This window comes from Strix aluco, chromosome 5 (genome assembly GCF_031877795.1).
Source record: "Strix aluco isolate bStrAlu1 chromosome 5, bStrAlu1.hap1, whole genome shotgun sequence".
NCBI classification, from domain to species: domain Eukaryota; kingdom Metazoa; phylum Chordata; class Aves; order Strigiformes; family Strigidae; genus Strix; species Strix aluco.
In genome coordinates this window covers 25,642,214-25,658,454 of record NC_133935.1, presented here as the reverse complement: position 1 = coordinate 25,658,454, position 16,241 = coordinate 25,642,214, and the positions used below count along the sequence as shown (strand labels likewise).

Here is a 16,241-nt window from a genome sequence, read left to right as displayed (position 1 = left end):
AGAGACTCAGTAACCACAGAAAGTTGAAGATGGCCGTTGTTATAAAGCTCAATGAGTTAAAGATTTAAATAGTTCCAGAAAACTGTTTTAACAAACTTAATAGCTTAACAGCTATTAAATACAAACTCTCTCCATATGGGAACATTCACTGAGGACATTAAAAATACAATAGTTAGGGTTTTTTTAAACTGACTCACTAGAAACAGAGCTAATGTGCCTTATTCACATTTTATTTATTATTTTTTAGTGCAACAATAGAAGTACTCATAATTCAATGCAGAAATTTTTGGCACTTTATGATATGTCTAGGTCAGAAAATCAGATGAATCTCTTAGCAATATTTCTGCCTGTCATGTTTTCTGCTGTGTATTTCTCATCCATGGTCAATGTCACATCTCCTGACACTTAGAGCATTCTTATAAACATAATGCACTGCCAATTCATTAACACAGATTTTAAACATTTGTTGTACTTGTTTCTTATTCAAAGGTGATGATTGGTCTCTTCATTGAACATTTCATACATTGAATATATGACAGTAACTGGTGTTTATAGTATATAGTTAGCCTTGAGTCTTGGCAGAGAAGGATCCCAGTTTATGTAAGGCACTGATTTTGAGTAGGCCCCATTTTTAGGTGAGCACTTTCTGTTGAGTAGCTTTTAGGTATAAAATAGAGAACAGAATGCTTTATGTAAGCAACAGATAGCCTCTTTTTTCCAAACAACTTATACAACAACTTGCTAAAGGGGTAAAAATAACAATCAAGCCTCAGAGCAGTTAAATAATAGCCTGGGACTGAGCAGTTAAAAAAAGGTGTCTGTATTATTACTCCTTTTTCTTTTCTGTAAATGATTAATGACATCCAAAGCACAGTGTGTCTTAGCTGTTACACAGGACATGAAGAGCATACAGTCAGCATTTCTCTGAGATACCATCCTGAAGAGGATGCGAATTTCTTTGTGTATTTGCTGGGGCCAAGCTAGCTCCATGCATGCCACACTTAGAGACCTATTTCAGAAGCTGGGAGAGACTGGTCAAAAGCACTCTCCTCTTCTGAGGGAACACTGAGAGTCACTCTGTGTTATTAGTGTGACTTTTATTGCTTCACATAAAAACATACTTAGGTGACTACTTAGGGTGAGCTAGCTAACTTTTTTCTACTGAAACTTAATAGCAGTAAACTGAAGTTACTCAGCATACCTGTAAATACAAATACAGATTTTTCACAGACTTCTCTCCCAGAACACAAGTGTTTATGGTTTCCCCTCAGGCCATGGTATTACATGGCTCAAAGTAATGTAAAGAGCAATACCTGTGTCCTGAATCAAGTGTGTTTTTATAGAGTACAAGTGAACAGGCTATCTAATTAGAAGAATTAATACAATTTAAAAAAGAATCTGTTTTAGTCTGTGGTTTGTGCTTGAAGGGCAAAGGCACCACAAGCCGTTTGTTGACTTTGGTATAAATTCTGTGTCTATGCATTAGTAAAATCTGCTATCATTTTAAAGCAAAATTTCTTCCTCAAATCCAAAATTCTTTTTCTTCAAAAATTATATAAATAGCATAATCATACTGTAATCAGTCAATAACAAACATAGGCTCTTTAAAGTTATATCCACTCAATAATTTGTAAAGAAGCCCTTTGAGGAAGCAAAAAAACAGCACAAAAGAATTCCAACTTTGCCAGCAACAGGCTGTGCTATGCTGGCATAATACAGTGAGTGATTATGCAGTACATCAGACTGGATTGTGATAGTGATATAGTCTGGCCTTAAATATCTGTGAATCACAGACAAATTCCTTGCATGATGAAACAAGTTTAACTTAGAAGAGCTTCCAAATCCTACTTGCTCTCTCTTTCTAATCTCAGTATTGGAGCCAGTAGGATAATCAATTTAGTTTGGGGTTTTCTAATTAAAACAAGTAAAAAAGATTAGTATTTTCCAAAGTGCCTACTTTATTTTGGAGTCCTGGCTGGTGAGGTCTGTGCCCATGAGGTAATTCACTTGCTTGTAAACCTCTTACCTAGAAGTCTCCCAATTTGATGGTGCCACTTTTGATTTAAAACCAAAATAATCTTCAGTATTTAAATAGCCTTTTCATTCCTGGCAGAAACGGGTATTTTCTGAATGCCTCACAAGAGCCTAATGTCTCTGAAAAACAGTATTGCTGTTACAAATCCCTACACAAGGATAAAGCAAGCTGCCTAGGGGACCTGTTGAAAGGAAGAGCAATTCAAATGTGCCCATGGTGCACAAGGCACAGACCCCAAGCTGAGTCCTACCTCACCAGGATCAGTGAGATCCCACCCAGGCCTTTTCTGCTGTGACTAAAAGAAAACAAAAACAGCTGTGGGGGCAGCATCCCTCCAAGGACAAAACACCTTTTCTTGGGATTGCACACAACCCAACTGTGAACCTCCCAAGCTGCAGTCATCTCATCCATCTTGCCTGCAAAGGTCCCGACAATGCATTACATCACTGTCTGAAAGTCTTCTCCTTGGTTAAAGTAGACTTGGCACCTACCGTACAGATTCCTGGTCTTTTCAAGTGTTAACAGCCTCATATTAAACAGCTGGTATAGTAACAATGCAAAGATGCAGAAACGTAAACCACCTTCAATCTGTGCCAATAAATCAAGGCACAATTAACTGAAAAGGGAAACCAACAACTGTTGCACAGAGTGGGCCCATGAATATGGCCAATGTTACTCAACAGAACTGAGACAACTGAATGCATCACATTCATTGCTCGCTGCCTGTGAACTTCACAAATCAAGAAGTCAAGCCGATCTGTCTGCTTCCTAGAATATGCAAAATCCATACTGAAGCCCAATTATGTACTGTGCTATTTCAGAAAAAGGCATTGAAATAAATTGTGCATTTTGAAGTTTCCTTGAGGCATTAGTTTAATTTTGTTTATTAAAAAAGGTAGCATCTTCTTTAATAACAGAAGTACCGTGCAAATTTCTCACCATTGTATTTGAAGCCAAAAGCCCTCCTCTTCAGATACTGCTTTTCAACCAATTGAGTTGTATAGATAATAAAATCTTTTCATCTCATTTGTAAAGAACACAAAAGCAAACAGCTCGCTTTGGAGACCATGCTTGTTCACTTTGTTGTTTCTTTGGGCTTTAGATAGGGATCTTTTGCTGACATCAGTGAGAGCTGGATGAGACCTTAAAGGCAGGCTGCTGGATTGAAGAATCTTGAGATGTGTGTCTAGTTTACCAGTGATTCACTCTGTCATGACCAAAAAGTCACTGAAGTTCTTATCTGATCATTCGTTATTCTTAAATAGATATATTGAAGTCAGAAGTAGACTTTTTCGAGAAATCAGTGTCCAAGACTAGCAGAGCTCTTGCAGTTTTTGCTTAAGTCCTAACACTAGAGAGATGTATGTTCAAATCAATGCTTCCATTTTGAGTCTCAGTTTTGTGGATGGCTGTGTGTGCAGGGACAGGGCCTGGGGGAATGAATGTCTTGGCACCTGCTTGCGGCTGGAGCTCCATGACCTTCCTATTCCAGCCCATCCATCCTTCTGCCTCAGCCCAGGAAGGAAACAAGGTGTAACATAGACTTGGCGTGTATGTAACACTTGCTATCTGGAGCTGCCCTCTCTTTTTTCAAAATGTGGAGCAAGGGCTGTGGTTACACTTTTACACAACAGCTCCAAGGTCACAGCACTTACTACTCTGCTGATGAGCTGCCCTTTCAACATCATTTAGTTTCGTGGGCAGGAAATGTAGAGGGAAGGGCAAAGCTTTTGTCTTTGGAGGGGGGAGGATGTGCAGAGACACCTGGAGGAGAAGGAGCTACTACCAATTGAAGGTGGGCTGCCTGGGGACAGTACATAGACAGAGCACATATTCCTAGAGAAGAGAGAAGCAGCAGCAGATGGTGGCTCACTAGAAACAGATTAAAGCAGCTGGTACAGAAACAAGATGTGGCATCAAGGGTCAGTTCAAATCAGAAACAAACTGTTCCTAGCAGAGCTCTGACTTGATTGGGAAATGAGAAACCTGGGTTAATTTCCCTCCACAGCAAGAGAAGGTTCAAGCCTACATGCCCCTTTTCCCCAGAGAACAGTAACCTCCATGCTATCAAATAACCTGGAGAGAGGTGGTAGGAGAAGTAAGAGATAGTGGGATGAACTCTCTTTGCATGCATAGATTCACTTCCCCTCACACCGACTGTACAAGTGTTCCTGTGCGATGAAGTGTACAAATCTGGGTGCCATTACTATTGACAAAGAATAAGTTCATTGTATTATGTATACATTAACTTGCCCTTTAACTGTCCCAATAGTTAACACACCTGGTATCTCTCAGACAGTGACTTCTTTTAGACAGAACAGCATTCTGTGCAGCAGAGCCTAGCACTGCTGAGCCCAGCATGGCTGACAGGTTACAGACTGCTGGCACCCACATTGAAAACCTGCTGAAATTAAGCTATGGGATAGGCATTTTAGAACCTCTGTGATATTTAAAATTTACATGCATGATAAATAAAATTACCTTAAAGGAGTACCTGAAGCACTTCCTGAACTGCAAATAAATCCTTGTCTAGTCCAGAGCTGGGAACCACTATTGTCATCACTCTCAACAGCAAGCCAGACTGTTTTGAACATGCCTCCCTTCTCTTTCCATGGGAGGATTTTCAGAAAAGACCTTTCATTGTCCAAAGCATAATTGTTTTGCTTATGTACAAGGCACACTTTGTACAAGAATAAAGAAATGAAAAATGCACAATAGATATTTGTATATATAGTGTTTTAGTATATAATATTTAAAAGTGGTTGATTTAAAAAAAAAATTTCTCCACATGCTGAAGGCATAGCCTTTTTATTTACCACTGAATTTGAGGATAAATGAATTTACCACTATTTTTGAGGAATACTGAATTTGGTAATGCAAGGGGATAAAGAATAAGTCTACATTTTCTTATGATATGTAGCTCTGAGATACAATATATGGTTACTGGAAGAAAAGTGTAATCCCATTAAATAGAATTTGTACAATTCTGTTAAAATTGTATCATTTACTGAAAGCAGCAATTCTCAAGTGGAGGGAGGGCTGTTATTCACTGGAGGGCTTCAGAGGCCAGTCACTAGCTGCTAACTCCTCTGCTTTCAGCTGCTCAACTCTTTTTTTATGTGACTGTTTCACAATTGCATCTGCTGTCACTGCTCTAAACTCAGTAAGGAACAGGAGGACAAAATTGTTTCTATAGTGAACCAGAGAACACAACTGCTTGTGGAAGCCTCTCTTGAATAAATTATGGTCTACAGGGAAGAAGAAAGGTCTCTTGTGAAGAGAAGTAATGATTTCAGAAGTAGCTTCATATGACTGCAGTTGGTACAAGTTGAGCAATTTTTGTGATCTCTACTTTCTGACTGAGATCAGTGACACTGGGGTTTTCACTCTCTATGGAATTCAAGACGAGAATACACAAAATACTGTCTCAATTCTTTAGATAATTCCATTCTGGAAGATAAACAAATCCAGTACACTGGTGTGAAGAAATAAAACCAGCAACTTTACAAAAAGAATGCTACTTTTATTTTCAAATGCTGTAAAAAGCCTCATATAAATTTTTATAATGCTTCTATGTAACTTTCCCAACCACAACGAATGAAACAGTCTAGGAAAAATATAGCAGTTGCCATTTTGACTCCAAGAATGAGCTGCTATAATATGTCAACATTAAAAGGACAAGGTACAGTATGTTACAATGCTTTTAATTGCTCATATTATTGAAAAAGTGAGAGCACTTCCTAAGCATTAGAGTATAACTGGGCTAAACTGCAGTATTCCCTACTTGCTGTTTGCAGAGGAGGAAAGTCACCTCTTTAGAAGGAGCCGACACAACACCCTTTATACTGCTTATGCCCATTTATCTTAGTAGTGTGGAGAGCTTTCAGCAAGCCCCTTTGCACTTAGGTGAATTCACCCACATCAGATGCTATTATTCCATACTGTATCCAACGGCTCAGGTGTTTTAACAGTTGACCTATAAAAATAACACTTATATAACTCTCCAGCAAGGCAAATTTAACAGTGCAAATGCAGTATCAACAATATTTGATTTCTGAATGCTGGCAATTTTTTTAACTCCTTTTGCACATGAAACAACTTCTGCTGATTTCCTAAGGCCACTCACTCACTCTGACTGGAGATGGAACAAAGTGCAAAAGCTCAGCTGTGTTTCCCAATCCAAGCTTCCTCTCCAGTTTCCGGGTATTCAGATCCAGAATTTGGATTCAGGCTCACCACTTCCATCGATGCACTCAAGTTTTCCCTGCTGGAATAGGTTAACTTTCCAGCAAACCTCTGATAACAATTTGCATACACAATTCCACATTTTAACAGAAGTTAACAAAACATACTTCCAGAAAATAAATTTTCACATGGTTGCAATCATCAAGCCATTTCAGGATCTTTGGTACTCCAAGAATAAGAAAAATAAATGGCACAGTGACAAACATTGCCAAAGGAAAAAACACAAACATCCAAAGGAATAAGACTAACAAAACAAAAGATATGTTGCACTTCTGTTTTTTGAAAGCCAGTGTAGATTAACCTTCTGTTCTCTTTAATCCATTGGTGTCACAGTTTCACCTTTAAAAAAAATTGTATCATCCTAAAAGCAGTAGTTAATATTTTGTTTAACTTGACTTACTGATTAAAATAATGCTATGTTTAAAAAAAAAAATCAACTACCGCAATACGGGAATTTATGCTAAATATGCTGCAGGCTGTTTCCCTATAGATATAACTCCTATGTGAGCACTGATATGATTAATCATCCACAATTTTAAATGAGTATTATCATTAGTGTTACAAATATAACGGTTGAGTTTTTTCCCGAGTTTGTAAACCAGTGAGTATGTACAGACATAGTTGTTTAACAGATAGCTTTAAATTGTGTATTTATCTCCTCGCCCTCAAACCCCACAGGAAAAAAAAAAAGTCACCAGTATTACTGCACATTTGCGGTTTCCATGACACTTATCTTGTCTTAGCAAGTTCAAGCAAAGACTTCTTTTTATATTATGCAAATAGTGTTACTGTGGTCTTTTGCAATGTGTTGTTCACAGGAATTCCACATAGTGCCCCATGAATGAGATTGGAAATTAAGACTAATAAAAACTCTCGTTTGAATAGCAGTGTCCTTTGAGGCCAAGTTTGCATCTGATAGTTTTTGCCCAAGCTCCTCTGTCTTGACAGAATGGATTGAAGGCTTTAGAAAAGGAATTTCCTTTCCTGAGAAGCCTCAGAAGCTGCTAGGGCACTGGCAGAATGAAATCTGAAAGTGTAAAGGTGGATTTAAGCAAGTTACTGGTTTTGGGCAGTCTTTGGATGGACACAGGTAGAGCTTCACTACATTGACAAGGCTAAGAACACCACTGGAGAATTTGAGGGATCTTGCCCCAATGGCAGTAAAGGGGTGTTAATTAGTGTAAGGTATGAGAAGAAAAACTGGGAGATAAATGAGCTGTTCCCATGTAAGTCCAGCATTTAGGCAAAAGTTTGTATTAGCCATGTTCTGATATAATGTTATATAAATTGGATGGGCCCTGAGGTACTGGCTACTCCTCTTTGATGAGCTGAAGATTAAAGCTTTTTGTAGAAATGCAGTATAAATAGCAGATATTAGACACTTGAAGGGAGACAAAACATTGCAGGAAAGATATCACTGAAGCCCTTGCGGAACCTAGTAGCTGTTGGATCAGTAAGCCACTGATGCACATAAATCTTGCTGGTAAATGGTCTTTTATGCAGCAGATGAACACCCCAGTGTGTTTTTAAAGCATACAAATAATTCAGAACAGCTGATACCATGGTGCCTAACAGCAACAAATACTTCTGTAATAGCTTTATAAATACCCACTTCCATTTTGCTGCAAAAGCCAGTCTAATGGAGTCTTTCCTACTGTATGCCAAAATAGCCTGTGCTTTACTGCAGTGGGTGTTGCAGAGGTTTTAGAGTGCCTTTCACTTGCATTCAGAGGAAGACAGCAACAGCGACTCTGCTTGTTCAATTACTGGGGAATTGTTCATTGCTGTAAATCTTTTTTGTAACCAGAAAATTACATCAAAGATCTCTACTGTATTATGATAGATTCAAAATACTGCAGATAATATGCTAGTACAGGTAGAGATATAGATACATTTGCCAGCAACGAGGTAACTGGAAACTGATCAAGGAGTGCAATTCAGTCCTGAACTGCTGCTGGGCTGAGAAGCAAAACCATACCCTGCATATGGAGGGATTTCAGCTTCAATTTCCTCGACCTAGGAGGAGACCCATGTCAGGTGTCAGTTTGTCACCATCCTGCAGACTGGGGAGAGCCTTTAGATGCTCTGCCCAATTCAGTTGTGGTTGTTTGTGGCTCCTGGAAACTGGGCTGCAGACTCAGCTGATCCTTTGTAATCCCATGGCCCATGTTAGATGGAGATACTAGAACATGGAGCCCACAGGAAAGTCTGAGTCTAGTGGGGCAATCCATTTCCTCTAGCTTGGCAGAGGCTGCTACAGGGTATTCTGGAAACAAAAGGCTAGAGCAGGATCCCTTCTGCCTGGAACTTCTTAGGGGACAAAAAAGAAAAAGCAGCAATTTGATCACTTTTCTAGAATATGTTTTGCACAGACAGAAAAGGCAATTTAATTTATGAGTAGCAAAAAGATGAGCTGCTTTACAGCAGACGTAGGAATGCAGTCCTGGAAACTCTATCACCTCCTCAGAACTTGGTATCAGAAAGTTTCCCTTCTGTTAAAAAACTTTATTTTTTTTTATTCAGATTCCTCTTTTCTTCTGAAGTTGCCAACAGGCATCATCATCTTAAACTGAACAACTATAATTTAAAGCAGAAATACCACTAACCAGATCACAGGGACTGTGTCACCACCAGACACAGTGGAAAAAGGAAGAAAGAGAATGGATGATCAGCTGATAAAACCCTCCAGTGGAGAGAAGCAAGGGTAGGCAGGGTACAAAAGTAGGCCCACGGGACACTGCTATTTAAAACAACTCCATGTTGCCACACTCATGGGGTATCTGCAGACCACAACTGGAACACCCTTGAGCAACTGCTCAGAGAATTTTGGAAATGTGGGCAATGGTTTCTTATACTGCGTATCTAAAACCCACCAGGTAAGCAGTATAACAACAATGCTGCATAAAATGGTATGTTTTACTCCTGGGTTGATTAGATGGTTTACAGTACAAAGCCACAGTACAGAGAGGCATAATTAACCATTATACACACATAGGCAGTACAGTTAAAGGGATGTACGTTCCTTTTATTCCAGTACCTTTGTATAATAAAGTTAACAAAAATATTCAAATATTAAAACAAAAAAAAAAAAGCCAGCTGGCACTGCCAACTAATTCCTGTAGTAGTCTTAGAAATCCTAATCCTGTAGAATTTCCTTGTGAAATTGATGTGCACCAGAGTCAATGTATTGATAACTAATGCCAAGCGGGTCTGGTGATGCAGCTACCTGAGGTTTGTATTACTTCTTTTGTGTGTTTGTGTTTTGTTTCACAACTTCCCAGCTTTCATGTAGGAAGGGATTGAGCCACGCTGCGTGAGCCCTTCGAACCTCTTGTAGGTATAATTGAGGAAAACCCAGTCTTTGGATTTGTAGTCAGGTTCCGTTGTGTTTGGCACTAGAATTCAGAAACAAAAGTAAAAACACCACAATTAAAACCAGCACTGCTTCCGAGAGGATTTTTCACAGAGCACTGACATAAACAGCCCCAAACTCTTATTTCTCCAGTCAAAAGAAATTCCTTGAAGAAATCCTGTTTCTAATCAGGTCAGTTGCCTTTTGTCAATGGTCTAAGATGTACAATTTCAGCATGTAACTCTGAAGCAGAAAACATTTTTTTCTGTTTGAGTTTTGAGGTGGTTTTTTTTTTAGTATGTCTACATACCATAACAGGCATACCTTGACAGGAACCTCTAACACACCCACAGGATATACAGTTATGCAAAACATTTAGTATGCTCCATGCACAACAAACACATGTATACATATCATGTTATCCTTACCACAAACAGAAGAAAAAGATATATTCAGGTTCTCCCAAGAGAACTACACATACCACGCACATATTACTCTCCTAGGACTTCCTCCCAGCTTATAGCTTCAGTGAGGCTTGTACAGCCTCCTATTTTATGAACAGCCCACATGGCTGGCATGCTGCCCATGGACATTCACTGCAGTGGGCTTCTATATTTAGCTCTCTGGATGCTGTTTTTAGAGTTCTATAACAATATTTTCAACTCAAGATGACAAACACACCAATATCAAAGTTTGTAGTTAGGTATCTAGATGTACAGTAACATTTTTAGCGGGTCTGAAATGCCAAAACCAACACAAATGTACTTGACATCCAAATATGGACTTACAGCTTAATTGAGGCACTGGAGATTGATTGCTTTTGCATTGAAAGGACAAACTTCCTTTCCTTTAAATAAAAGCCATTTCAGAAAAAAAAAACCCTGTTTTTTGATGATTATGGTTGTTAGACACATCTACACTTATCTGTCATCAATTAATCATTATATATCTGCCTATCTTTAAGCCATTAATAATTAATTGAAACAGTGGGAGCTGAGAGAATTTGGCGTGTCAGAGAATCAAGCCTTTTATGTATAAAAATGTCCTACTACTTGCCAATAGAAGTTAACAATTAAAAAAACTTAAATGCGTTGCAGAACCAATCAGGTTCATAAATCACTATATTAAATAATCATCTGTCCGAAAATTTTTGCCCACAAATATGTGAACATTTATGTTTGGCATGAAACTCAAAAGTCATTAAAGATCAAGAGCAAATCAGTGCATAGTGTTTTACCAGAATTTGCTTAGACTGTATGGTGGGAAACTGTACTGTTTTCTGTGCTCACTATATATGCAAACCATTTTTACTAATAGATTTAACAAAATCTGTGGGCTTTTTTTCCCCCCCTCCAAGATTCTAAGGAAGTAGAAGCTATGAGAGATCACAGATTTACATTTATATTTGAAAGTAAGTTTCTAGATCAAGTCTGTATATTACCTTGATTAAGGTATCAGAAAAATGAATATAAACAACATCTGTGGAGTATTATGGCATGTAATAGATAGAAATTTGGAATGGCAGTCTCACCTGGTTGTAAAATATCAGATTCAGGAAATTCATCGAAGTTGGAAGTATCATCAATACTTTTGATTTCTATAGGGATTGCAGCTGGTCTTTCCCTGCAAATAGAAATAAATGCCAGAATAGTGACTACTAGGAAAAGATACATTAAATCCCAGTTTTGATTAACTTAGCTTTTTACAGTTACAACATCCTTTTAAAGCACAAAGGTTCCACTGAGTCCATCAGAGATGTATCTGACTCGTCTGTTTGCTGACATCATGGGGAGATTTATTGGTTTCCTATCTAGCATTAGTATCTTCCTGGCAAACTTGAGGAAATCATAGTTTTCCCATTAACTGAAGCAACATTCCACACTTATCTGCCATACAGCTATTGCCATGGTCTTGGTTGTCACCAAGAACCACTGTGATTACCTTCATTTCATAAACCTAGCCTACCCAGCTGAGCAGGATTTTACTTGTATTTGGAGCCATCACATGCATTGCTTTACAATTCCAGTGCTCATCAGCCTGGACCTCATCCAAATACCTTTTGACTGCAGCTCGTCATTTCTGACACTTAGTTGCCAGTATCTCTCATCCAAAATCAGTTGGCTCTGACATGTTACTGCTTTATTAGCTCAACAATTAGGCAGCCCTTTAAGAAGTTTTAAGGTGGCTTTCAAAGTTGCCCAAGTGATCTGTCCCACAAAAGCATTCAAAACTGGAACACGGCACAGTGGGAAAGTCATTAATTTACACCTGCAAAGTTATTATGGTTGTAATTATTACAATTACAGTTAAATCTGCTTCTGGGTGGAACGGGGAGACCATTTGGCCAGGGCGCCAAATGTGGCATGAACACATATGTTTCTACTCTTGCTGCCTATTAATGTCTCCCTGAAAAGATAAGTTAAACGAAGCTTTCTGCACCAGAGGAAATGAGAAGTACAAGAGCTGGACAATCACACGCCCACAGTATGGATTTTCATGTAGAATACTGCAGTATTACTGAAAGAGCAGACTACCTCAAACCCTAAAGGGAGCTGAACAGTAGCCATCATTTCAACTGAAAGTCTCTGTGGGGCCACCAAAGTCTGCTCTAAAGGTGTTACCACTTTAGGTACATGCAGATGTAGCTCAGCATCTGCAAGCACAAGCTCAGGCTGGAACTGGTACAGCTGCCTCAGCTGCGCCCTCTACCCAGGCTTGGCCCAGCAGAACGTGGCCACAGAGGCTGCAACTATGAGGTGAGTCAGTGCCTCTGCCCAGCGCTCTGTAGACACACTGGTTCACTCAGGTGTAGCATCTGCAACGTGCAGTAAAGACATGCCCTGTGTTTTCCTCCTACTTGCTGCCTCTCCTCTTCATTCATCTATTTTCCCTGCATTTTTAGCATAGTTTGCTTTTCTTGTGCTATTACAATAAAGATTGATTATAGCAATAGCTGCAGAGCCCATTACTATTTGAAGAAGAGCTCTCTGCTGATATCAGAGCATACATGAGGAATAACAGAGCCACCCTACCACAATTTCTTTCCGTCCTGGGCACTCTGGGGCAATCTGAGGCATCCCAAGACAGTTAAACTCTGATCAGATCTATGAATGCCAGCGAGGCCTGAAAACCTTTGCTGTCACCCACCTACTGCCTGTAGCTGCTCTTCAAAATAAAAGATAAACTGAAAATAATTATCCTTGACATGATAGTACATGAAATTCTTGCTTGTGTGTCTTTTATTCTCTCTAGAAAATGTGTATATATATACCTGATATGTCCCCAGTCCACTCCTTCAAAAAACGGATGACTTTTTATTTCCTCTACTCCATTACTACCAATTCTATTTTCTGAGTCAATACAAAACCTGAAAAAGTCAAAAAGAAAATGTTACAATAAATGCAGACTGAAGCAACAGCAAATACAACTGCTGTGGATCCTGTATCAGGAATTTGAGAAAGTTCTTTCAAATTGTTGCATCACCGGGTAACGTAAAAGCAGCATTGCATCTAGGAGAGAAGGGAAATAGTAGAAGCAGAATACTGTTAAGAGTTCCAAAACAAAAGAGCTATGATGACGGTAACTTGCATGTTCTCTAAACTGTTGCATCACCATCTTCAATGTTTATGAAAAGTTGCTCAAGTTCCAGCCCTGTAAGATTAGTTTGGAATGGAGGCTTAAGTCCATACCACTGAAAACTCCTCTGCATGTTCTCAGCTATTTAAACATGTTTCAAAGTCAAACTAACAGGAACAGATAAACTTAGTGAAATAGGACTACTCTCTGATGTCACATTTTGGAACTACAGTGAGCCAGACACATTCAAAACACGCCACGTCACTATTCTCCCTGTCACCCCCTCTTCCCTCTCTCCTTAGAGGTCCAGGTACTAGTGGTACAAAGAGCCAAAGCCTATTTTTAATATGGCCCAGCTGCATAATCTCAGCTCAGACTCCAGAAGAAATTGTCACTATGAGAGCAGCTGTGAGAAAGTCTGTAGTCAAGTAAGAAGAAAAAGATGAAACTGGAGACAGATAGGATTGTTGAGATGGGACTGTTACCTGCTCAAGTAGGCAGGAGGAAAAACACCAAGGAGAAGTATAAAATCCTAAAGAAGAAAAATACAGAGGTGAAAGCTCTAACAGCAACTCAGTGACATCAGGGATTTGTTCCAAGGAGCAGCAGAGGCTGACCCTTCTCCTCTGGACCAATGCCTAGCTGGCTGGAAAAGACTTGGAAGCATCTCACCAAGGATATGGTGAACATACCAATGTTTAGCCTAGGAGTTCATTAAATCATATCTATCTTTTGTATGTGTTAGCAAAGATATAACTGCTTTATATTTTTACACTGTCCTTGCAGTTTCTTTGAGGATGGCAAAAGGTGTCAACAGTGACACAAAGAGGGAGGTTTACAATAACAGGAAAAAATGCCCCTGTCAAACAAAAAGCTTGGTCTTGCCAAGTTGAAGTCACCTGATGACCTTCTGGAAATGGGGAGTACTTGGTAGCATGGGGATGTGGGCCTCCTGTTGTTCTCAAAGTCAGTTGGCCTTTGTTAAATGAAATCCTGTTTGCCTAGATGAGCAAAGCCTTCGGATGTTGATTTAGTTATCCTGAACTCATAATCTCTACACACAATCACATCACCCAGATTCGCAAGGCAGTTTTCACATCAATACACTGCAATACAAAAAAGGTCACCTTCTTGCTAGTTACTGAAATTTTCAGCAGGTAATTTAGTAATGTAGCATGTTAGGCTATAAACTGTCTCCAATTATAGACTGTGATGGTCTTTTACTTGTAGTTGAGTGTCACTTGGGAAAAAAAAAACTGCTTGTATTTCTACTGCAGCCCAGCCAGTTGGTTGATGCCAAGTGCTAATAATAGACCTCAAACCTTGTAACAACAGTTAGCCAGACCAGGTCTTGGGATCTGTCAGGCTTTGTCTGAACTTGTGCTTATTTTAGTTTGGTTTTATCTATACCCATAAAAATAAGGAAACTTTAGCTTTGTCTGCAACTTCCTTTAAGTTGAAATATGTTGTCTAACTTGTCCAAGCTATAATGGACAAAGTATTCAAAGGCCAGGTGTTTGTTGCCTAACCTGCTGTTTTGACCTCATTTGAGTAAATCATCTATAACTAAAGATGTTTTACCCTAATTTAAAAAAACTAGTCACTGTATAAGTAAATTCATAAGCAAGACATGTTAACAAATAAACTGCCTGTATTATCTATAAATACCCCAAACACAGCCAAGACTGAGGAGGAAGACATCTTCAGCAGCAACAGCAAAGAGCTCAGGAAGTATGTTCCCCTTTTTGACTGTAACAAAATTGTTTAAGTTTGTAATATTATCTTTGGGAGGAAAAAAAAAAAGCCAGAAACCACATCCCCCCTGAAACCTCCCAGCACAAAAGAGCATTTCTGCCTGACTTTGACACCAAAACCCCTTGCAAAAACTTCAGTGCAAACTGAATGGATTAAAAATGGTCATTTTGGAAAATGTGAGTAAGTCCAAAACATCCAAAGATTTCTGTTCAGCGCATTAAAGGCTGGCAAGCTGTTATTTTCTAGTTTCCTCTGAAAAAAATTGTGTGTTAATCACTCTCCTCCCCCCCCCCCCCCCCCCAAGTCTGCTCTGTTTCTCCTGATACCATGGGTCAAACCAAGATCGCTACAGCTTATTCCTTCATGTTAAACAAATGGCAAAGGGAAAAAGACTACAAAAATCCATCAAGGATGTGACACAGAAGAAACCAACTTTCCCACCAATGTGAAGATTCCTTCATGCAGATTGGAAAGTTAACCTAATGGAAGATGACTATGTCTGGGTGAGTGACCAGAAGTGGGCTTTTGTTACTGACCTTAGAATTAAATCCTTTGATTTCTCTGAAATGGGCACCTCTGGAGGAAATACCAATGTTTCTTTCCAGTTCATAACTTTCCTGTAAGTCTCTTGTGGCGTTTCTGAGCAGAAAGGTGGATACCCTGTACAAATAAATTCAAAAATTAACAAGCTTTTCCCAGAAGAGGAAAGTGACCTGGGCCTCTGCTTTTGCCACTACAGCTCCCAACCTAACAAGTAGTACTAGCCAAAAGTTTTCTATTTTGTAATGCAACATTAAAGGTTACTTTGTAACTTCCAAGTAATGAGACGCAATGTCAAAAACATTTAATAGGGAACAAGTTACTCACTGAAACAATTAACTGAGGCATCATCTCTTCCTGTCTTCTTGGAAAGGTGGGAAGTCTTCAAAATTTTCTGGAAGCTGAATTTGGGGCTTACTTCAGGTAGAACTGAATGAAATTCTGGTACCTCCACTATGCAGGGGATCAGACTTGGTGAACTAATGGACCCCTGTTACCTCTGAACACTTTGAATGATTCTTAAGTTGGAGTCTTTAACATACCTATTAGCATTTCATACATAATCACTCCCAAAGACCACCAGTCACACAGCTTGTTGTACCCAGTCTGCATGAATACTTCTGGTGCAATATAGTCTGGGGTTCCAACAGTAGAATATGCCTGGAAAAAAAGAATAAATTCTTTAAGAGATAAATACTGTGGTTTTACACTTTGCAAAACCTTTTTCTGGGAATTCAC

The 16,241-nt window shown here is 39.1% G+C and overlaps 1 protein-coding gene across 8 annotated transcripts in view; it reads right to left on the bottom strand.

Moving 5' to 3' along the window:
- Positions 1-5,537: 5,537 nt before the first annotated feature.
- Positions 5,538-16,241, bottom strand: part of STK38L (serine/threonine kinase 38 like) — a 60,238-nt gene continuing 49,534 nt past the window's right edge. For all 8 annotated transcript variants that reach the window (XM_074826471.1, XM_074826470.1, XM_074826472.1 and 5 more), the window contains 5 exons: positions 16,046-16,163; positions 15,500-15,623; positions 12,904-12,999; positions 11,164-11,255; positions 5,538-9,675 (listed from right to left, as the gene is read on the bottom strand). In XM_074826471.1, the coding sequence (XP_074682572.1) occupies positions 9,548-9,675; positions 11,164-11,255; positions 12,904-12,999; positions 15,500-15,623; positions 16,046-16,163 (558 nt within the window). In that variant the 3' untranslated portion in view covers positions 5,538-9,547. The remainder of the gene's footprint in view (positions 9,676-11,163; positions 11,256-12,903; positions 13,000-15,499; positions 15,624-16,045; positions 16,164-16,241) is intronic.